This window comes from Lytechinus pictus, chromosome 16, assembly GCF_037042905.1.
Source record: "Lytechinus pictus isolate F3 Inbred chromosome 16, Lp3.0, whole genome shotgun sequence".
In the NCBI taxonomy this organism is placed as follows: Eukaryota; Metazoa; Echinodermata; class Echinoidea; order Temnopleuroida; family Toxopneustidae; genus Lytechinus; species Lytechinus pictus.
Genome location: NC_087260.1, coordinates 15,385,047 through 15,409,419, shown reverse-complemented (window position 1 = coordinate 15,409,419; position 24,373 = coordinate 15,385,047). Strand labels below are relative to the sequence as shown.

General features: G+C 35.2%; 1 protein-coding gene across 1 annotated transcript in view; it reads right to left on the bottom strand.

The window, feature by feature from the left end:
* LOC129278749 (TRAF2 and NCK-interacting protein kinase-like) overlaps positions 1 to 16,620 on the bottom strand; it is a 45,794-nt gene extending 29,174 nt beyond the window's left edge. Inside the window, exons 1-9 of the mRNA XM_064111625.1 lie at positions 16,567 to 16,620; positions 13,519 to 13,563; positions 12,649 to 12,729; positions 10,721 to 10,831; positions 7,729 to 7,819; positions 5,954 to 6,139; positions 5,272 to 5,350; positions 3,804 to 3,970; positions 2,869 to 2,950 (exon numbers count right to left, since the gene is read on the bottom strand). Coding sequence (XP_063967695.1) covers positions 2,869 to 2,950; positions 3,804 to 3,970; positions 5,272 to 5,350; positions 5,954 to 6,139; positions 7,729 to 7,819; positions 10,721 to 10,831; positions 12,649 to 12,729; positions 13,519 to 13,563; positions 16,567 to 16,620 — 896 coding nt within the window. The remainder of the gene's footprint in view (positions 1 to 2,868; positions 2,951 to 3,803; positions 3,971 to 5,271; positions 5,351 to 5,953; positions 6,140 to 7,728; positions 7,820 to 10,720; positions 10,832 to 12,648; positions 12,730 to 13,518; positions 13,564 to 16,566) is intronic.
* Positions 16,621 to 24,373: the final 7,753 nt, after the last annotated feature.

Genomic DNA, 24,373 nt, shown 5'->3' with positions numbered 1-24,373 from the left:
TGTAACAATGAATGTGTGTATATATGTATCGGGTACCTATCGACTCAAGATGGTAGCATTCTTTTCTTTTTGCCTTGGAATTGCCAAATAGGAGGAATGTATTTACGTAGATGTTTTTCTTTAACGCTCGACAAATTATTTACCTGGTGTATCGTTTATTTATTTAGGAGTTCGAATGGAACTATGTTCATATGTTGATGAAACTAGCTGGATTGTGATGAAAGATTTCTGGGTTTTCTATGAAGGTACGAAAAGTTATAAATTTTCCTTCAAATGTAATGACTGGTTGTTCATAGTGATACCTTATAATATTTGGATAAAAATGATTGGTGAATTGCAATTTTCCTTCGAGCATTGAAGGCATTATTGATAATTTCTTTCTTAGATCAAGGTGTTTGAATTAATAATTCTATTTTTGGTCAATAAGATTTTTAGGACATTTACAGTTAATCGATTGTAATTTTCCTGTAAGATTTATGGAAATCTAAAAGGCATAATGATATAGTTGAGTAGCTACTCATGCAAATGTATGTTATTATTTATTTTAGATTGCAGTGTTGGGTACCGGAATCTGACATTAGAAAACGATTGTTTTGGTCCTTGGTATGGTCTTTAACCTGTATCTGCCCTAGTCGGGTGAGTCAAGATGGCCGTACTTAAAAGATTGATATGTGCAGTATTTTTACAACAAGTGGAATGCCTCTGGCCGTCTCACCTGCATCACGCGATTCAGTATAGCAGCAGTGCTGATTTTGAAAACTACTATAACTCGCACAAGATGTTCAGTGATACTTGGTTACTCTTATTTCCACGTTTTATGAACTAGACCAATACACTTATAGAGATATGATGGCAATTCAACAAATACCCCCAACGTGGCCAAAGTTCTTTGACCTTACATGACCTTTGACCTTGATCATGTGACCTGAAACTCGCACAGGATGTTCAGTAATACTTGATTACTATTATGTCCAAGTTTTATGAACTAGACCAACACACTTTCAAATTTATGGCTGTAATTCAACAAATACCCCAATTTGGCCAAAGTTCATTGACCCTAAATGACCTTTGACCTTGATCATGTGACCTGAAACTTGCACAGGATGTTCAGTAATACTTGATTACTATTATGTCCAAGTTTCATGAATCAGATCCATAAACTTTCAAAGTTATGATGGTAATTCAACAGATACCCCCAATTCGGCCAAAGTTCATTGACCTTAAATGACCTTTGACCTTGGTCATGTGATGTGAAACTCAAGCAGGATGTTCAGTGATACTTGATTAACCTTATGTATAAGTTTCATGAACTAGGTCCATATATTTTCTAAGTTATGATGAAATTTCAAAAACTTAACCTTAGGTTAAGATTTTGATGTTGATTCCCCCAACATGGTCTAAGTTCATTGACCCTAAATGACCTTTGACCTTGGTCATGTGACATGAAACTCAGGCAGGATGTTCAGTAATACTTGATTAACCTTATGGCCAAGTTTCATGAACTAGGTCCATATACTTTCTAAGTTATGCTGTCATTTCAAAAACTTAACCTCAGGTTAAGATTTGGTGTTGACGCCGCCGCCGCCGTCGCCGCCGCCGTCGGAAAAGCGGCGCCTATAGTCTCACTCTGCTATGCAGGTGAGACAAAAATTAACGTTGTTTTGTGATCGATTACGGAAGTTTGAATTCGTGCGAGATATATAAAAGATTGATATATTCGGAAGAATGTTTCCAATGGTTGCTATATAAATTGTGAATTCATATATTTTACATTGGAAGAAAATGATTGCAAAAGAGATCAATTTAAGCTTTAGAAACATATAACAATCTATGATACTTGTGACTATTTAATTGTCAATAGCTGAGTTAATAACTTGTTATAAACATTGTTACTTTTCGCTTATTATCGAGCGCAGACTGAAACTATTTTAATGATTGTAAATCAGCAAAAAAAAAATACACACATTGCAGTGACCTGCTCAGTGATCGAAAAGTGTACTCGTAATATTAAGAATATATACTCCGTCTTGACATGTAAATGCTTTATTTCATGCTGTAATGATATTTGGAACATTATACTCATGTTCTTTATTGTTTCTCTCTTTTCTGCTTGCAGAGGTTTTTTTCCTTTTTGTTATTCTGAACAACTGTTGTGCTCAAGTGGGAAATTAAATTCCGCTCACAACCTACAACTCTCGTCGTATCGTGTCTTTTGTGTTCTGGAGTGTCCTGACAACTTCCCCAAAAAATCCAGAATACTACATTAATAAGATTTTTCATTTAATGAATTAATTATGCTAATTTATTCATGAAATAAAACATTTGCTCTAATCAACTATTATACTGCCTCAAAATTGCTTTTTTTTTTATTCACAGACTCTTTGTAGGATCATCCTGATCAAATGTATCGCAAATTTTTTTCTTATGTATTTTATTGTTTTTTTAATTTATGTATTTCTTTGTTTTTCGACTTTTTTTTTTTTTTTCGATGGAAATTGTTGCAGACATAATTTTTATCATAAACACGACAAAATTAATCAGTAAAAGTAGAAATAATGATACATTTACAAATTTTGGCTAAATACACAATTTGCATTGGATTTGTACATGAATTCACATTTTTGAGCAGTTTTGGGTCTGACACGCACTTCCATAACGTTGCGTAATTTGGTAATCACGTACCCGCGCATCGCAAATTTGGTCTCAAAAGTTGTGCGAGATTTGAAAGTAAAAAGTCAGCGAGCGGCGCGGTTGAAAAATTTTGCGCGGCGGATTTATCGTGAAAAATGTAGAGGGGGCGTAATCCGCCCCCCTCAGGCCTTTTAGGGTTTAAAATTTCCAAAGTTCATGCTAAGATGAATGAATTACCTTGGCTCGCCTTCGTCCTCTATTTCTGGTTCCTCTTCACTGTCATTGCTATTGTACTCATAATCAGTACTAAGATCCTCAACTGAAAAGTATCAACAATAGACACATAAATTCATCAATATTTATGTATTCATGTAAACTCATAATTATAGCGATGACAATAATGATAATAATAATAACAACTGAGTATTGCAAGGAATTCATTCCTGCTGGTTACCCATTTACAGACCTCCCAATATTTCTATTAGTTTCTAATTGAAAATTTTGGATGGTCTTGCTAAAAAAATAGGAAAGAAATTTTATTTCCCATAGGAGTGCACAGTAAAACTATCCCCCAAAATAGGAAAATCCTTTCTAAACAACAACTCTCAATGGTTAAAATCTTATTCTTCCTTCAAATTTCAGAATTGTTGAGAGATTTGCATTTTCTTCACCAGGGTCAAGTGTGGAAAATGTAAATAAAATCTGACCTGTCTTTCATTTGGAAGGTCTTCAATGACGGAGTGTTTCAGGAAGTAGTTAGTATCCGGTCTTTTATAATAAGAGTAAGAACTGTTCCAAAATTACTTCATGCATATAATTCTTAATTTAGAATGGCAACCATGCACAAGGAATTACCGACGCATGACTAGCCATGCATCAGTAATTACTTGTGCATAGTTGCAACAAAATTTATTTTTCGCCAAAAAATTCTACCATTCTACAAAACAAATGATACACAGGTTTGTTCGTACATCGGTAGGACTAGTGACCATGCAGTAACTATGGAAACTAGTCTAGTCAGTTCCATAGTCACCTTATGCTCACAAACCTACCGATGCACTCACATCTGCACATCATTTGTATACTAATGCCCTGAATGATGTGTATTATTTTTATACTAACCACTGGTTATCATTATTTTCTATCAAACACCAATGGGTTGTACAGCTTACCTCTCTTCTTTCTGGTCCGATCTATGTGATCCTTCAGCTGAATCCTGACCTGTCTTTCGTTTGGAAGGTCTTTAATGAAGGAGTGTTTCAGCAGCTGATTGGTATCCGGTCTTTGCTGGTAATTCTTGATCAAACATTTGTCCACAAAGTCCATGAACTTTTTGTTCCTTTCAAAGAAAAAGACAAACAAACAGGTCAGAACATGAAATCAATTAATTGTGTGGGAAGAAGTCTGCATCACTCCTAAAGTCCACAAACTTTTTGTTCCTTTCAAAGAACAAATAGCATACCAAAAACATTAAATCTATTGATTGGGTTGGGGCACACTATTCCACAAAACTAAAAAACTGCTGAGTATTTTCTCGACTTTGAAACACTTTTTTTTAGGGGGGGGGGGGCATTTCCCACAAGCCGTGAACCAAAAACCATAAATAAGACAAAAATCTATTATTCTGTAGGTTATTCTTGGATTATCTGCTGGCAATATGAATATCTTGGTAAACACTTTACAAGAATGACAGATTTTGTTGGCTTCGCCAGAATGTGGCATCCACGTCCCACATATATACATTGATGTCAGTGGCCTAATTTCGACTGAAATTTCTAGAGTCGAGAAAGAAGGGAACATTCCTCTTTTTTTAGGAGGGGGGGTAGTTTCCGATTAAACCAAAATACTTGCAAGGAAATATAGACAATGAAAGGGATTTCATCACAACTGATTTTTCATATAACAAAAATTTGAATTCTTGATATTTGTGATGTTAATAAAATGCAATTCTTGTTATCAAGAATTAAATGTTTGATATCAAGAAATGGGGTTTAAGGATAAAATGGCTCAAAACAGCAAGCCACACGTATACAAATGCACGTAAGCACGTGCATGCAGGGCCAAGTAATGAACGATGTGCGAGAAGAGCCAATGGCTATACCACACCGAGGTCCGAAGGACCAACTGCGGTATATCCATTTGGCGAGTCGAGCACAGAGTTCATTATTGAGGTCCTCTATGCACAAAAATGTGTTTATTGTTTGTTTTATACAACCCCTCCCCTCTCACCCATGTTAGTGAGTTGCCCCGAATGATATATTTGATCTAAATTCTAGATAATTCCAGAACTCGTACTATCCTGCACTCTGACGTCAGAGTGCAGGATAGTGCATTTTGGATGCAATAGTGCAATTCGCTGAATATCATGTGGTCTGATTTGGTCCAATCAGATTACAGAACATTCTTGGGAGTTGTATAATACAGTATGTCTGCATCTGCTGGCTAAAATGTCCAGGTGTAAGAGCCCCTTTAGATTTCAGCAACTTTGGGGAAGGATCCTCCCCCCCCCCCAATCCAAATATCTCCCAGTTTATAAAAAGTGGTTTAATTTAATTTTTTTTTAAATAAACATAATTAAACAATCTCAGGCCTACCCACATTGCAATGTGCACTGATACCAAAAGGAATTCATCCTCTTACCATTTCTTTGATTTTAGCTTTGGTCTAGGATTCCTCGGAATGAGAAAGAGAGCTCTCATAGGATGCATGTCACATAAAGCTGTAAATAATGATAAGAGTAAAATAATACATCAATAATAAAGTGTCCACCCAGTACAAGTCAAAGAAATTCATGTGATTTTTCACTGAAAAGTGTGTGATGACATGAGTAATCATTCTTGTTTCCAAAACGAAACTTCTTGATTATGCAAAAATAACCTTTTCTCAAGCAACCTTTTTTTCACCGAGTTGGCACTGTCATGAATAAAAATATTTCTTATATTCTTATGAGAAAAACATGATTGACTGTTGTGTAAGAATCCGAAAATAACTACATTGTAATTAAATCAAATGAGTAATGACTCATGCCAAGAATTCTAAAATATTAGTTATCCAAATATGAATATCATAATTTCAATTCTTTCAAGTTTTAGCATTCTTTTGTTGCCTGACAAGTGGATTTATCCTATAACATGTCTTTTTTCCAGGAAGGTAGACAGAGGGTGTCTACTTAAGTATGCTCTGTATTTCGCGAAGCATCACTTCACCAACTATAAAACATCACGTGAACAAAAGCAAGCTATTACGATGTAATAACGTTGTCGTGTCCACTAGAGGACGGACAGTGGATGGACACACAAATCAAAAAGTTCCCAATACTTACGTGGTTGACCCTCGGCCATCTCCAGTGCTGTAATACCGAGTGACCACAAGTCACTCTTGTTATCATACGTAGCATCGGGGTTCTCATCGCAGGCGATGACTTCAGGGGCCATCCAATATGGCGTCCCGATAAATGTGTTTCTCCTACCGATTGTCTTGTCCAACTGTGCACTAACTCCAAAGTCAACTGCATACAAAATAAAGAGACAAAAAAATAAAAAACTGTAGTGCATAGGATATTGAATGGATGCAGACGAAAGGAATTTACCACTAAGGGGATAAATGGAAACATGGGGGCCGTGTCATAAAGCTGTTCGTAATTTAGGGGCGGAACTTTAAGAACTGGTGATCCTTTCTTGTGGTAAATGGTCTACACCAAAATGATCATTGGCGATGGTTTAGCGCGTATGATAGGTTCATCAGTCGTTCTTGAAGTCGCTCTTAACTTACGAACAGCTTTATGAAACACCCCCTGGTAGGATATGAAATTCATTGTAGCTTATCCATTTATATTGTGGCACCTCATAAGGTAACTGGTCCTAATACTCCCCAGGGAGTGGGGGATGCATGCAGGAATGACTGATTAGATCTATAACCGGGGAATATTACTCTGTAATTGCTGCGATTCGAAAAATGTAAAAAGCGCTTGGTAAATGATTAGATTATTATCTATTACCGACATTTTTCTATTGAATATTTGCATTAATTTGTGCAAAAATTTTAAGGTATTTTCATTAATTGATTAAAATGACATAAAGGCCAGTATGTAGAAGTAGAGAGTACCAGGGCTAAGTGGGCGGCATCAGTTTATTTGAAGGGGGGGGGAATAAGACTTTTTTTTAAATAACAAAGGGTTGGCATTCATTTTCATATTGTATTTTTTAAACCTAAATAACTCAATATAAATGCACATGTACCATTTAAGACTTCCCTATTTTTGTAGTTCTCATATTGATATTTGGAAAAACACGGAAGCTTTATAGTAAATACATGTAAGAATGAATTTCATATGATGCAATGAAAATAAAGCACATTTCCTTGTTCACAAAACAGAAGATTCAATTAATATGAGTACCTTTCTATAGCACAAGTGCACATACAACATTTGATTGGAGTGGATGAACGACCTGTTTGTATGAATCTTGGGGTAGTATGACCTCATATCTCAACTTAAAGGGAAAATCACTTTGTTTATTCTGTATATCATTATCAATCTAATCTCTTTATCTACACGTACACATGAAGACATGACACCATGTCAAATGGTCACTCCTGTTTTCATATTTCTTTTTAAAACAGTTTATACCAAGCAAAAAGGGAAAACAGTACTGTCTGTTTCATTTGGGGACTGTCCAACATTAACTTAAATGTAAAATCACAAAATATACAATATATATTATTTAATCTAATGCAATAAAACTATCAAAATGTGACTACTTACATCTAATATTACATTTTTTAAGTGAAGCACATTTATAAGATGTTGTAGTAAACCAAAATAATGAAAAGTACTTATTTTTCTCACTATTATTTTTATTATCATTATTATCATTATTATCATCATTATCATCATCATTATTATTATTGTCATTGTAATTATCATTATTACTATTATCATTATCATTATCATTATCACTATTATCACTATCATCACCATCGTCATCATCAGCATCATCCATCATTATCATCAATTTTATTATTATCCTAAATGTCTCTTCTTTATAACAAAAGGGGGAATTACCAATTAAGATGCTTTCAACCATTATATCAACCTACCTAGTTTGACCTCTGCATCTTCTGTGAGAAGGACATTCTGACCTTTGATATCTCTATGTATCACATGGTTGGCATGGAGATGACTCAGACCCTGTAAACAAAAACAATATATAATAATCAAAATAAACATTTGTTTTCCAATTCATTTTTCATCAAAATAACGGCAGTATATCTTATTTGAGCTGTTATGACATTGAACGGTTTGAACCTCAAAATTAAAAAACAAAATCAACATCTCTTGACCTGATTGATAGACGTCTCTAAAAACTACTGTATTTGAATAAAAAATATATTTTTTTAAATCAATTACACAATTATATCACTATCAACATTAAAGTCATCATAATCACCATTTGCACCACTTATATCATGAGCATCATTTTGATCAATTTCAAAATATCACATTCTCAGGTCAAATATTCTTTATTCTGAAAAGACTTGTGTTATAATGCCAAGAAAGAAAATAAGGATGTCTGTTTGGTGAGACTAGATATCTCAACTAGGGTGAACTATGCCAGGAATGAACACAATGCAATTTATAAAGACGGGCTCCACCGCCAGAACCAAGTGCTACAACAAAGAAAAATGTCTTACATCTTTCAACGACTCGCAAGGTCAACAAATGAAATAAAAGAATGGATGAAATGTTTATAATCAGTGTATGAAATGTCAGAGTATAAGTCTTGACTTTATTAATAATAATTTGTTTTCAAATTAAAGATGATTTGTCCAGGTTGTGAATATCGTGAAATTGTCTGCAACAAAGGACTACATGTATCACAACATTCACTGTACCCTAAGATATTTCTTGTCTGAGGAAGCCTAAAGCAATGTACATACATGTATACGCAATACGTTTTAATTTTAAAGATATTGATTAATAAAATAACAAATGTCTTCTTAAGAAAAATCCTCAACTTATACAGGTCTTATTTTGAAGAAAAAAATCTGAACTTCCATGTGTGCTGTATTTGATATTGTTCATATGCAATAATCAAATAAAAAACACACTGAAGAAGAAAACAAATTTGATGAGACACTTTCAAGATATATCTGTGACTGAAAAATTATCATTTAATCCCTCTGCCAATTGTCACACATGTACAAGTACATGTAGTAGTAGTAAAAGAATAAAATTGGGATGATGTTTCAGGTCCATTTATTTTGCAGTTATATGAAGCACAAAATAAAGTCTTTCAGGTGCTATTTTGCTCAGGGCATTTTTACAACAAACAGCTCAGATTTTGAAATAGTAAAATCAATGTCACCCAAGGTCTTTAAGAACAATTTTTTTTTTTTCAATCCTGAATGAAATTCAACTATCCCTTTAAAACACATTCTCTTGAATGTATTCCTTTATAGCAGTATTAAGAAAAATCCTTTGCCACTTGACCTATTCAACAACTTCAGGTTTAAAACTTTTTTACCAGTTTCAATAGTAAAGTGCAAGTCTCCTCCCCTCCAAAAAAAGGTCATTTCAAATCATTATTCTTTCACTATATTGTTTTTCATGGCATTAACAACAACACACTTCTGTTGTTGTGAAACTTGTAAAAAATTAAAAATGTATTTCTTCCTTGATCAAGTTTTTCATACACGTATATCCTTTATTTTATTTTGAGTGTTATTTACTATACATAGCATGTAAACAAAATACTGTAATGTTAAATTGTACAACTACATGAATCATATTTGAGTGATATGATAATAAAATATTTATATTGAATGGAACTAATTAGAATGGAGGGTGGTTTTAAAATGCATGCAAGTGTAATAAAAAAAGAGAGACTGTAATTTTGGAGCTCAAATACAAAGCTCTAGACAATTTTACGATTTATTGTTTTTTTACTGCTGCATTCTTGAGTTGATGAGTTTATATAGGCTTTGAATTCAACAATGATCATGTTGGGCCATGGTAACTGGAGAGCTTTACATGTCTCCACCATGCTGTGTCTATCTCTATTGTGAGTCTATCACATTAACCACTCTTCCGTTTTCTGCATGCAGTGTTCTATTTCTTTGATGATATCTGAAAGGAACTCCCCGCTGCCTGCCTGTCTGCCCATCAGAGAAGATCTCCTCACCCGAGATAGATAGAAACTACCTATAAACTTCAACAACAGAGTATCTCCTCAGATCTGACCAGAAACTAAACTCATAAGCTTCGATAACAGAATATAGTATCAGCTGATGTTTTCGGAAGGGTTATTATTTTTCTTGAATTTCGCGAATCTAACCATTTGTGAAAATATTGGCATGCTTGGGAAGCAATGCCGTATTCCCAATAACACCTTTATTTTTTGTAAAGGTGCAAAATTGCACCCTAAAAGGTGCTCCCAGTATTGCATTTTTTTGCATCCTGAAGGTGTACAGTTGCAACATTTTAATTGATATGTACAATGTATGTCAGGTTTTGTTAGAAATGATGAAGTCAGCGTGAAATTATCATTAAGAGAATACCTAATTTCATGATGCATTTCATTGTGCATTACTTCTGGTTTAGTGGCAGTGTGCAATTATAATGGTCTTAATGACAATATATGGGCATGAACATCATACATGTACATGCTTGATATTTGTATGGAGTGCTATATGGGGGTGATAGATGAATGCCGCTGAGCAACAATATTTATTATTTTTAATACCCATAACCAACATATAGCACTGCTGATTTTGTATGTCTATGTAAAAGCAAATTTAAATTGTCTCAGATAATATGGATATGAACACCAGATGTTTGGTATTTGTATGGAGTGCTATGTGAGGGTGATACGTGTATGCATCTGAGCAAGAATATTTACTATTCTTACATGTAATACCCCTAAACCAACATGTAGCTATGCTCATTCTGTTTTTGTTTGTTCACCTTTTTTATGTCTAAAATGTCATTCATTATTTGTATGTTTGTATGATTTGGTAGGCAAAAAAATATGTAAGTGCCCCCCATGATAACGTCCCTTGTATTATAAAGATTAAATTGAAAATGACTTACCCTGAGAATTTCCCTGCATATGTAAGCAATCCATTCCTCTTTGAGTGCATTGCCTTTGGTGGCTTTGACTAGGTCCGTTACAGATCCAGCTCCACAGAACTCCATCACAAGCTGAACAAAATACAACAAAATCATTAAAAAGAGAAAAATAATGAAATGCATAATTGATCGCAGCCCGGCAGCCACTGAGCAACGCCAGATCGATGTAGCTCTATCCCTGAATTGTTGAGCGCCAAACAGGGAAGCAGCAACTCCCATCTTTTAATGTCTTTTGGTCTGACGCGGCTGGGGCTTAAACTCCCGACCTCCTGGTTGTGAGACAGATGCTCAACCAACTGACCCAACACAGCAGTTTGGCTCAATTGGAAAGGTTGGGAATGAGTGAACCACAATGGCATCCAAGTACACTGATCAACAGGGGGGAAAAAATAAATGGGGGCTCAGGGTGAATTCGCCTAAAAAATGCCCTTAAGAGCCCTTGAAAAACTAAAAAAGAGCCCCTGATATTTCCATAAGAGTCCAATGCAAATTTTAATACATGTACAATGTAGCAAATTTATGCTGGTTAGCTCAAAAGTATATCAATTTCTGCCATGCTGATCATACGTGTAAAAAAAGTTGAAATAAGAATCCCCAAGTCTGCATGATAATATGCCAGTTTACAGCATGATACTCAACTGCAATTTTCAGGAAAAATGATGCAGGGAAATTAATTATTACTAATTACAAAATCCAATAAACAGAAAAATGCATCAGAATCAAACCTTTATGGGAACAAAAAAACTTACATTTTTCTGAGATTGTCACTAAATTTACAGTTGAAATATTATTATCCTGTATACATGTACATGTGTTTTGCACACCATCGAATAATACAGAATTTCATGTACATTATTCACGGAACATCAAAGAACACAGAATTTGCAGAAAAATTAGAAAATGGAAAAAAAGGAGATTTTAGTAAAGTGCCCCTGTTGATCACAGATTATAAATCCTTTAGATTTCGCTCAAAGTGGATGGCTAGGGAAGTCAGCTTTTTAATAAGTTGAGGTCATAAAAAAAATGCATCCCATCCTAAATTTGGAAAATGAGAGAAACATATTTAAAATATTTTGGGATCTGATACTTGAACAAAAAAGGAAGAAATTAACCGCCCTTTTCACCCGGTAGAAAATCGTAATCTGATGATTCCAGTGAAAAATAAGGCTAATGACAAATATTTAGCACGTGTGAAACCAAACTAGAACATGATTAGAATCACGATCGCTAATCACAGTCATGATTACAATAGCAATCATCATTACAATGATGATTCAAGATTTACGTGTGAAAAAGCCCACAGTATAAATGTTGCAATGAATCAGGAAATTCTGATTCAATTCAATTCCAGCTTGTTTGATTATTTTTCTTACCAAAGTTTGTTTTCATTTTATAGGGAATCCAGTGAAATGTTGCTGGTAGGATAGTGTGATATTCCGATATCAAATTTCCAAAAAAATAGAAATCATAAACTTGTGTTTACACGGGCCCAGATATTGATGTGCATTGTGACTATCAAATCAATGCTGGATTCTTGATATTGATCGTGTGCATTGCGAGTGTGACTAACAATCAATGCTATTTTGAAAGATTAACAAAACACACAAAAAATGATAATAATTCATTTGAAACACATCATATCACTATTGACCAAGAGTATATGAAAAAAAATAGCACATAAAGTTGGATATTTGTCTGACATAAATATCACTGTCATTACATCATCAAAATCATAAGTATCATCATCATCATCTTCTTCATTATCATCATCATCATCATCAACATCATCATCATTATCATCATCATCTTCTTCACTTACATGTACATCATCATCAAAATCATCATCATCATAATTATTGGTTTAAAAAAATAGAATGAAGAACTCTTACCCATAACTGATCATCATGACCTTTGACCCCTTTCTTGATGAATGCCCCATAGTATGTTGCAATATTCCTATGGTGGGAGTACTGGATGAACACAAAAGATGAGTAATATTTAACAATAATTTACAATGCACCAAACAACTAAGCAAGTCATGCCTGAGTGAATACACATCAAATAAAAAATATTCATCTTTCAAACTTGTACAAAGGAGACATTTTTATACTGCAAAGGGTGAATTTTAGCATAATTTCTTCATATTCATTAGAATGTGTGTTCACTGACTTCAATCAAGTCAACCATGACATATTTTAGTTATTGTGTATATTAATTTGTTATTGACATGTATTTGTCAGCAAAATATATAATTCCTTTTTTTTTAATAATCTGGACAAGGTCAAGTGCGAGCCCAACGATACATGAAGGTTGTTTGAATAAATAGAGAAATATCTAACAGGCATGCTTGTGGCAAAAAAAAATATTATTTTATATACTATATTTTTTTTTTTTTTTTACAATTTACAGAAAATATAACATGAATCAAGAAAATTCAAATGAAACATACCAATTAAATACAAAGAGTTATTAATTCTTAAAGAATATAGATCAAGAGTAATTAGAACTCAAATCCTCATTTACAAAAAATGTTCAGAAATATTAGGCCTACATTTCTTTTTGGAGATTCTGTGTTCTAAATAATGAAAATTTTACTGAAATTGATGCAATACGTATAAATAAAGAGCTTGGTGTATATTTTCACACAAAACAGAACATGCAAAGACGCAGAAGTACTAGCCTAGTAGTATCATTATAAATACTTTTTTTATCCTACCCTTATAAAGACCTGTGTTTGTAATAGTTTAGATAAACAATACCTTTTTCAGCACGTTAATTTCCAGCTTGATTTCTTCCTCCTCTTCCTGTAATAAACAAACAAAATGGAAAAAAATATGAAGTAGTGGTCAATAACAATCAATTCAAAAGTAATGATTGAATGTGGATTACTGTTACTGTAAAAATGATTATCAAAATTCATTATCAAAAACCAATCAATATAATCTGTGCAAGAAATTTCAGCAAAACGAATTCTTTACCAAATATATATAAAAACAATTACAATTACAGAGCCGGGCCCACAATAACTGGCGGTGGATCAAGGTGGGGACACAGAACGCATGTGCCCCTTTTGTGGTCCTTTTTTATTAGGGCTGTATTATAACAGGAATTATTAACCGGCGGAGACCAGCAGACCAGTGTAATAAAGAAATACATGGGTGCAATCAGTATGGACACTCATAATGTTAACTGATGGACAGTTAAAGAGTGTCCCGGGGCCCGTAACACAAAGGTTTGCGATGGATTGCAAATATAAAAGAACCGCACTGGTTGGTCCCTGGTCGGTATTTTAAACCAAATGCGCGTGTAACATTGATATTGATTGGTCAGTTCATTTAGCGATTGATCGCTAATCTTTGTGTTACAGAGCCCAGGTTTCACTGTACACCATAACTCATTTTGTGGGCATGTGTTGGTCTTGTAATGGACCACCCAAACTCGACGTTAAAAAAAACTGTGTTCCTGTTGTCTTCAGGAGAATGATTGACAGTGTTCCTTCCTAGCATTTCTCTGTAGACTATAGGGCCGTCTGCACCATCCCGAGTTTTCAATTAGCGCGCTATTTCTGATCCGACAAATTATCCCGATCTGAACAATCTCGAGATTATTTGCAATGGAGACGCGATTATCGCGCTAGTTTGTAGGATTAATCTCGAGATTGCAATCCCAAGTCAACTTGGGATTATTTGCAAAATAGCGCGTTATTTTACGAATTATCGCGCTACTTCGTAGGTGCAGAAACACTCGGGATTATTTATTCATGGCGTCAGACCATAATGCATCGATGACTCGCTCGAGCAGGAATCGCTCTTCTTGCGATGGTGGAGACGGGGTTTCTTGAATCTCGAGATTAATCACGAAGAGGGCCGATCGGGCTAAAATCTCGAGATTGAGCAAACTCGGGATGGTGCAGCACTGCCTTATGTGCTGTTGTAAAAAATGATCAATTTGACATGTCAACAGAGCTATTTCAATAACGGTACTACTACATCTACAGTATTACTACTAATTTTAGGGCATGGAATGGCTTTTTCCTATGCCATCATGATTTCCATGAACAAAGCAGTGCCTCAAACCAGGCCTCTATATCCAGCAAACAGCACTAGTATTGGCCTAATATTTGGCCGCCACGATGACCAACACAAAACAATATTGGTGGAACTGTAGGCTATTAGTAGACCAGGGGAATAGTTCCCAGAAAAATGGGGAATGTAAATACTGACTGGGCTACATGTACAGATACATGTAAAATAAATGCATGTACATACTAATACTACATGTAGCTAATGACTTTATTGTACACAAATTTGCTGAATATTCTAATTATTGATTTTACATCATACAGAGGGTGGAAGCAAACAGAAGCAATAATTATCATAAATCAGATTACACTGGTTTAAAATGAATATCATATTAAACAAGTGGAACGCCTCTGGCAGTCTCGCCTGCATTACGCAATTTAATATAGCAGCAGTGCTAACTTTGAAAACTACTATAAAATAATCATTCACAAAAACATCATTCATATAATGACATAATACCACGTTCATTGACCATAAATGACATTTGAACGGAGACTTAAGACTGTCAACTACACCCATGTCCACATTTCATTCACTCTATCCATAAACTTTCAAAGTTATGATGGCACTTCAACAATTACCCTAACATGGCCTAAGTATATTGACCTTAACTGACCTTTGACTTGGTTTTGTGACCTGAAACTCACAGGGGATGTTCAGTGATGCTTGATTACTCTTATATCCCAAGTTTTATGAACTAGATCCATAAACTTTCAGAGTTAGGATGGTAATTTAACATATACCCCCAACACGGCCAAAGTTCATTGACCTTAAATGACCATTGACCATGGTCATGTGACCTCAAACTCGCACAGGATATTCAGTGGTACTTGATTAACCTAATGTCCAAGTTTCATGAACTAAATCCATAAATTTTCAAAGTTATGATGGTAATTCAACAAATACCCCCAACTTGGCCAAAGTTCATTGACCCTAAATGACCTTTGACCTTGGTCATATGACCTGAAACTCAGGCAGGATTTTAACTTATACTTGATTAACCTTATGTCCAAGTTTCATGGACTAGATCCATAAATTTTCAAAGTTATGATAGTAATTCAACAAATACCCCCAACTTGACCAAAGTTCATTGACCCTAAATGACCTTTGACCTTGGTCATGTGACCTGAAACTCAAGCAGGATGTTCACTAATACTTGATTAACCTTATGGCCAAGTTTCATGAACTAGGTCCATATACTTTCTAAGTTATGATGTCATTTCAAAAACTTAACCTTCGGTTAAGATTTTGAAAATAATTTTCCCAACATGGTCTAAGTTCATTGACCCTAAATGACCTTTGACCTTGGTCATGTGACCTGAAACTCAGGCAGGATGTTCAATAATACGTGATTAACCTTACGTCCAAGTTTCATGAACTAGGTCCATATACTTTCTAAGTTATGATGTCATTTCAAAAACTTAACCTTAGGTTAAGATTTGATGTTGACGCCGCCGCCGTCACCGCCGCCGTCGCCGTCGGAAAAGCGGCGCCTATAGTCTCGCTCTGCTATGCAGGCGAGACAAAAACTGTATATATATAAATTTAAAAAAATTTAAACCATTAGATCCATGTAAAATACACTGTACACATAATTCATAATTGTACACCATGGTTTATTATCAATTGATCCAATGATAATATTGCCAACTCGTCTTCTATCATTTGGTCTACCATCAGTTCGTCCAATATCGACATGGTCTAATTGCCATTTCTTCAACTCACCATTTCATCTAATAACCAGTTGGTCCAATAGCCATTTAGTCCTCCATATACCATTTGGTCTAATTAGATTATATGTAATAGTGTTAATTGGGCAAAATGAATGAAAATAAAACGAGCATTAGACCAACTGGTTATGAGACGAAATGGTCATAGACGAACTGGTGATTAGACGAAGTCATGATTGGACCAGATGGTTATTGGACCAAATGGTTGCTGGACGAAATGTTGGACGGGATGGCATTAGACTAAATAAAGGTAGACCATGTGGTAAGTGGACAAATTGGCAATTTACCTACACCACTGTACATGGGTGTAATAACTGAAGAAATATATCAAATGTTTAGACCAATGGTTTGAAAAACATACTGGTATGCCTTGAATTATACAGACCAGTACATCATCATACCAGCAACATTGGTGTAAAAGAATAGGCCGAAGGGTGTAGTTTGCAAATACTTCATAAAACAATAACAAATTTAGCAGAGTAGTGATTATAATGGCTCCTTGGCAGAAAGTCTTATTTCATTTATGACCGTGTTATGATAACAATTCGTAAAACATATCATGATACTTCAATGGGCATGTCCAAGGTATAAAGTTGATAATGTGTGTGTTTCAGAAGCAAAGACAAACAATTTTCACCATTAAACATTGAGATAAAATGATAATTCTTTGGTATGTTTTCATAAAGATTTTATAGTCCTTTTCACTAAAACCTAGGAAATCTTGGAATTTATCTAATCAATTGCTATATTTACCAATGATGATCATTTTTTTTCATTGGCACATGTAGCACTTGATGGGACAATATGTTTTTCTCTTGGAATCTAAAAATAAAGATATGGATCCATCATCTTAAACATTCAATCACCATACTCGATAATGAATATGCATTACATACATAATTTTTTTTTCATGTGAAAACAATGTTCAGTTTCAGTAGGTTATAAGAAATAGATATGTAGATGGGACAAGTAATTCGTGGGACAATGTTTACATTGCTGTTTAAATATTACATTTGCTAGAGTTGAATCGCAAAAATGATGAACACAGTTTTTGTTTTTTTTACCATCAAAACTGCCAAACAGTGCATATACATTGTGTTAACAAAGGCAATTTACAATTTACTTTACTTTTCATGATAATGGTATTGTCCATGAAAATGTTTTGATTGATGGATAACACTTGCATCATCATATAAAATATTCAAATTTGCAAAGTATACTATTCCAAGTAATTAGAATAATGGCATGCACAGATGTGTCATCATATGAGTGGGTTTCCCTTTGTGCTGAGTACACATGCATGACACAGTGAATTGTATTGTGGCATACGGGTCAATGGTATCCATAACTTCAAAGTTCAATAAATTTGTTTTTGTCAATGCACATGGCAAAAAATTGAATGCTAAAGCAATATACTGCATTGTATTGTGCCATTTGACCTGAATAGGAGTCATGTATACATGGACAGTATGTATATACTAAAGCAGGACTCCACCTTTTTTCTACTGGTCCAACCTGTTCATGTCTGACCGTTATATACAGTTTTTCCATTTTTTACTAGTCCGAACCTTAAAGGTCAATTCCACCCCAGTAAAATTATGACTTGAATAAATATAGAAAATCAAACTAGCATAGTGCTGAAAATTTCATCAAAATCGGATGTAAAATGAGAAAGTTATGACATTTTAAAGTTTCGCTTATTTTTCACAAAACAGTTATATGCACAACTCAGTGACATGCAAATGAGAGATTCGATGATGTCCATCACTCACTATTTCTTTTGTTTTTTATTGTTTGAATTATACAATATTACAATTTTCACCAATTGGACATTAAGGACCAACTTAACTGAGCCATAAGATGTTATAACAACGGTAATACCACGTGTTCAGGGAGGAATAAAACTTTGTCTCACTTGACAATGAGGAGAAAATTAGAATAATTCATATTTCCTATAATAAAATACAAAAGAAATAGTGAGTGAGTGATGTCATCAGTTCCCTCATTTGCATACCGAACAGGATGTGCATATAACTGTTTTGTGAAATTAAGCGAAACTTAAAAATGTCATAACTTTCTTATTTTACATCCGATTTTGATGAAATTTTCGGTGTTATACTTGTTGGATTTTTCTCTTATTATTCAAATCAACTTTTTGCTGGGGTGGACTTGTCCTTTAAATTTACTGGTCTCCAAAATAAAGAAAAATATTAAAAAGGACTCTAGTTAATTTCGCTGTTTTTTTTTTTGCTTTTATTGCCCCCCCCCCCAAAAAAAAAAAAAAATACAACAAACAGTTCATATACACACACACAACATCATTCATAAGAGCCATTTCTTAATTTTGGAGAACCATTTTTATAATTTACAAAAGAGGAGAAATATTATTTGTATCAGTTTGATATATATTTTTACTACAGTCACTGCTACAATTACTGTGGTCATGTCGGACCAGTAAATCTGGCTTTTTCTGAAAAGTTACTGGCCTGACAGCAATTTTTACTGGTCTGGGACCGTTGGACCAGTGCCAGTGTTGCACGCTGACTAAAGGCCCAGCGTTGTTGAGGCAGTACAAGGTGGCCCATAATTTTCTTAAAAACAGGACCTGGTGTACACTGTACAGTGTAGGTCATCTGATTGCAACAATTTACAAGTATAGTTTTAACAATGGCTTCCAGAATACCATAATGAAAACATGTACCGGTAACTTGTGCTAATCAACTACAAAAAAATGCTGAAATACGCTTTGACATTTAAATTCTAGCCCAAAAAGACGATAAACAGACAATTGATTGACACTATGGATGGCTCAATATATGCCACAACAGGTGATCTATGAACAGCCAACCTTGCCCGTCATAATTTGCAAATTGAATTAGTCATTCTATTTGGTGAACAAACTTGGTTGGTGATTTCTATGAAACCCTACAATACGTTGAGACAAATAGACCCCAAGTGCTTGTATGACATTGGGTCATATGGGTGATCAGAGTCATGATCAATTGCAGATTGCTCTAGACCCACTTGGTCTACTTTCCATTAGGTATCACACCCTACATGGTTTAATCCTACTTTGTCTAAGGCTGCGTTTATGCGACCTCAAGCCAGAATCACAATATCACAGAATCAGCGTTTAGACGACCTTCATTCCAATGCTGTTTCTCCTCAGATTCGGGCCAATCCAGTGCGCAGTTTGACAGAGGAAGTTTTTCGCACGTGTTTCGGCTCTCGAAAAATCTTTTGCTTCCAGAATTCAGTCTATACCTCATTTTGTTTACTTCTAGCATATAGCTAGGGTCCATATGCTTCTATTCATCTTGTTAGTTTATCGAAAATGGTGTTCGGAAGTGAATTTCAGCGTAGATCCAATTTAATATTGATACTGTATACTCAACAACAACTGAGATCATTGTCTGTCCAGTTAATTCATTTACTAGAACTTGAAGTTGAAGACATGACCAAAAAATGAAAAGTAGTGGACGATGCGATGACCAACACAGAACTTGAACATGACAAGAAATGCATGCGTAGTACATAATCATGTACATACAATGAGCATATAGAGCGCCTTGAGCTTGGCAAGAGTCAAACCGAAAGTAGCCCGACACAACAGTGAGGTCATAGAATCATGATTGTAATCACGATATCGTTTATTCGAACATTTTTTAACGTGATTCTGCAGAAACGTCTTTCCAAACGCCCCTTTTTTCGTGTTTCATGTTTGTGATTCTAATCATGATTATATTCAATTTCGACAATAAAACGCAATCGTGATTCTGCAGAATCATGATTTGAATCATGATTCAGATCATGATTCTAGGGTAAAAAAGTGGCGGATAAACGCACCCTGTATGTACTACCAGTTTCATTTTTCTACTAACAATTTGGTCTAATTGGTGGCATTTACCATTTTGTATACATGTACATGTAGTTTCCAGTCATTTAGGTTATGTACAATGTAACCATTTCATAATAATAATTGTACATTAATATTGCGCAATTTCTATACTCAACTGCGTATTACAATAATGTTACTAAATTACCCCGGCTATAGCAATGCTGCCTACAGGCGCTCTGGCATTCAAGGAATTTCTTCCTGCAGGGTACCCATTCACCTCACCTGGGTTGAGTGCAGCACAATGTAATCATTTCTTTGAAAATCGGATCGCATCAAATCGCATAGTATACAAATAATGAATGTTAATATGAGTGCAATGGACAGAATACTTCATGAGGTGAAGGATGAAATGATCCATTTAACTCGGCTACGCCTCGTTGAATGGATCATTATTTAATCATTCACCGAATGAAGTATTCTGTCCATTGCACGAATGAAAAAAACATTCATTATTTGGTTTATAATATGACACCTAAAAATTGTTTTTTTTTTCATATGATATTGATGAATTTCGATGCAAAACATGCTCATGCAGTGCGAGTTCGGTCTGTTGATTGTTACGTCATTACAACATGCGCACTGCTGGTGCCTGCAGTTCTACAGCTGCAGTCTCGGTGCGCGCGTGCAATGGACAAAATCGTATGGATCAAAAATTGCACGATGAATGGATCTAAAGTTGCACGGTTGATGACGTCATTGCAAAAGGGGCTGAATGAACGATATTAAACAACCAATCAAATCACAAGGATCTACATGTATCTAGGTGTCATATAATGTGTGCTGGGCTTAAATGAGAATTAGATTAGAACATCATGTCCATGCAGGCCAATCAGCAACTACATTGTACATGTAAATTGATAATAGACCAAATGGGTTTTAATATCTCAAGTGATAAACTTTATAGGAAGCAGATCAACAGCATGTATAAAACAAATAGGCCTACATGATTTGTACATGCATGGTCCATTTATTGACACTGTGAATTGTTGAGTTTACCAAAACACAGGTGAATGGCCATCTGTGGCTGTCATGATATATATGCAAATTGTATTAGTCATTCTATTTGGTGGATAATGCGGTTGATTTCTAAGAAATCTGTTGTTGAGATTGATACATGTCGTATCTCTGTGGATAGATACCTACATGTATTACATGTATATCAATGGGTCACACAGGTCAGCTAGCAGAAAGGAAAGTTCATGCAAAGGACAATATTTCATTTTCAACTGATAAATAAACTATGGACCCTAGTAGCTAGGGTACATGATTTCACTTGCAATATTGCATATTATGTTAATTTAAAGTGTATATATGCAAACATAAAAAAGTATAATTTTTTTCCATCTGTTGTCAGATATATGTATTTTGTCATCAGCCATACAGTACATGTACATACTACATGTATTATCTTTGATCTTGTTTTCGTCTTTCCCCTCTGAGAGGCTGTTTGTATACATGGAGGCCAAATGATGATCAGGGGCCCATAACACACAGCTTAAATAGCAATCATCATAGAACACTTTTATGACTGATTGCATTGACTACAATGTACATGTACAATTAATCGTGAAAATCAAGCATACGATTGATCGGTAACTTTTGCGTTTAATACTGGATCCAGGGTCGGAATTCATTTGTAGGGGCTAATACTGAATTGGGGGGGGGGGGCTATTTCTTTAATTTGAAGGGCTACATTTTCAGCACAACAAACAATTACGAAGTTAAAATGTCATGCAAATATCATTAGTCCTGAATTGATCGTGGCAGATCTTGGGGGGACTCTAGAAAAGATAGTCACCCTAATGCTTTCTTTCAAGGGAATTTTAAGGGCAATTTGGGCTGCAGTAAGGACAAAGTTGCCGGTCGACTTCGTTTATTTCCTACACTATATTACATGTCATGTAGAATCTCTACTGGGTACTGGTTGAGCAATCCGGTCTGGCTTAATGACCGTCTGTCATTACAGCTAATCATGCACAACTGATTGGAGGTCGTTGACCTGTGACGCATGGGTTGGAATAGAGCAAAGCTTCACATAATGTTCGGGCATTACTCATCGAAATAATCATAAATTATCTGGGTGCTCGATTCCTGAGGGAAAGAAATAATGAAGAACATTCAGCCGTCATAAGGCCTACATGATGCATGGCTGTCAATGGGGAGGATATGAGATGGGTATTTATCACTGCAATTTGATGAGAGAAATATATCAAGGTGCTTCTTTATATCAAGATGGAAAGCAAAACAAGCTTTATATAATTAGAAAAATCTGGAGTGGGCTCCACTTATACCTTAAAATTACATTTCAGTCTCATTCACATGTATGTACATGTATCTAACCTTTAGCGGACATGGAGCATGGGATAGGCCTACAGTAAATGTACCAAACTGTAGCCTGTAGCATAATTAGCCAAAATTTGAAAGGGCCAGCCAGACATGGCGTATGGGGCAAATTTTCTCCAAAGCGAGCAAAAATTGTTACCCTTTCAAGACAAAACTCACATTTTGCGAGAGACTTTGACATAATACAGATCGTATTTCACTTTTTCAGCCTTTTTCCCTATTCTTCTTGGTCATGAAACTTTTTGGGGGGCATGGCCCCCAGTCCCCCCATCTGTACGCCAGTGGCCTAGATGTAGGAATAGGGGACACAGTACATCATCGGAGAACATCTTTATTTTTTAACCAGCATTACTTTTGGTACTGCTGAAAATTAATTTTTATGTTTCCATTGACCAATCATGTCCTGTGGGGTTCAAAATTGTCAATTTTGGCAGCCATCTTGGAACTTTCATGACAATCATTTTATTTCTTTTTTTACTAGACAAGGGATAATAAATAATTATAAATGTAGGGACAGTGATTTTCCGCGATCGCGGAAAACGGACGGAATTCACGGAAAGGGCCTTTTGAAACGGAAAGTGGCATTTCAAACGAAAAATCACAGAAAACGTATTTTCCCTCAAAATACACAGAATAGCAACATAAATTACTCCAAAATCACAACAAAATGAGAATATTAAATGGCCACAAAACCCCAGACAACACGAATCTCACTTCGCTACTATCATGACAATTCAAACATCGTGACTGCACTCGACATCAGCACACTCGATTGTACCCCGCACCCGTACCAGGCCGGCCGGGTTGGGCTTCACATGCACACATATCGTTCAACTACACGGTCGTGTGTTGCTGCCCTCTACGTTTGAAGATGTAACAGCACGATATCGTGGTCTTAAAATCCAAGATGGCGGATTGGCAAAAGCCGTTGACTGATGATAACGATGTCCAAAAACCCCCAAAATTATCGATGAAATATCATTTCACCGTGAAATAATGCTAATAATGTGAAAGGTGAGGATGTATGCATGCTATTGGGTTTGTACAAATATTTTATGCACCCGCATAGATCCGATTAGAACGGATTCTATTGTGTTGTTGGTACAGTAGCAGATACAAATTTTGACCAGTGCTAGCCTAGTGTATGTGTTGTGATTTTGCTATTCAATGTGTAAACGCAATTGTCACTTTTCCGTGTCTACAAAGTCTATGGGGAAACGGAATTTCCGTTTTCTGACATGCTGAAACGGAATTTGAGATTTTCTGAAACGGAAAAGGCAATTTTTTTAAACGGAAAATCACTGTCCCTATAAATGGTGAAAATTTTCCACATGATTTTGAATTTTGGATAGTAGAAACTGATTGCAATCATTAACTACACAGCCTGAGATACAGTTTTGAGAAAAAATTGGATTTTCATTTTATACATCATGCCAAAATATGCATGTTTTATTCAAAAATGTAAATGAAATTGTCATTTTATCTTTCTGTTTCATTGTGAAACAATGAATGCAAAATGTTATACATGTACATGTAGCTGTTTTGACATTCATGCATAGGC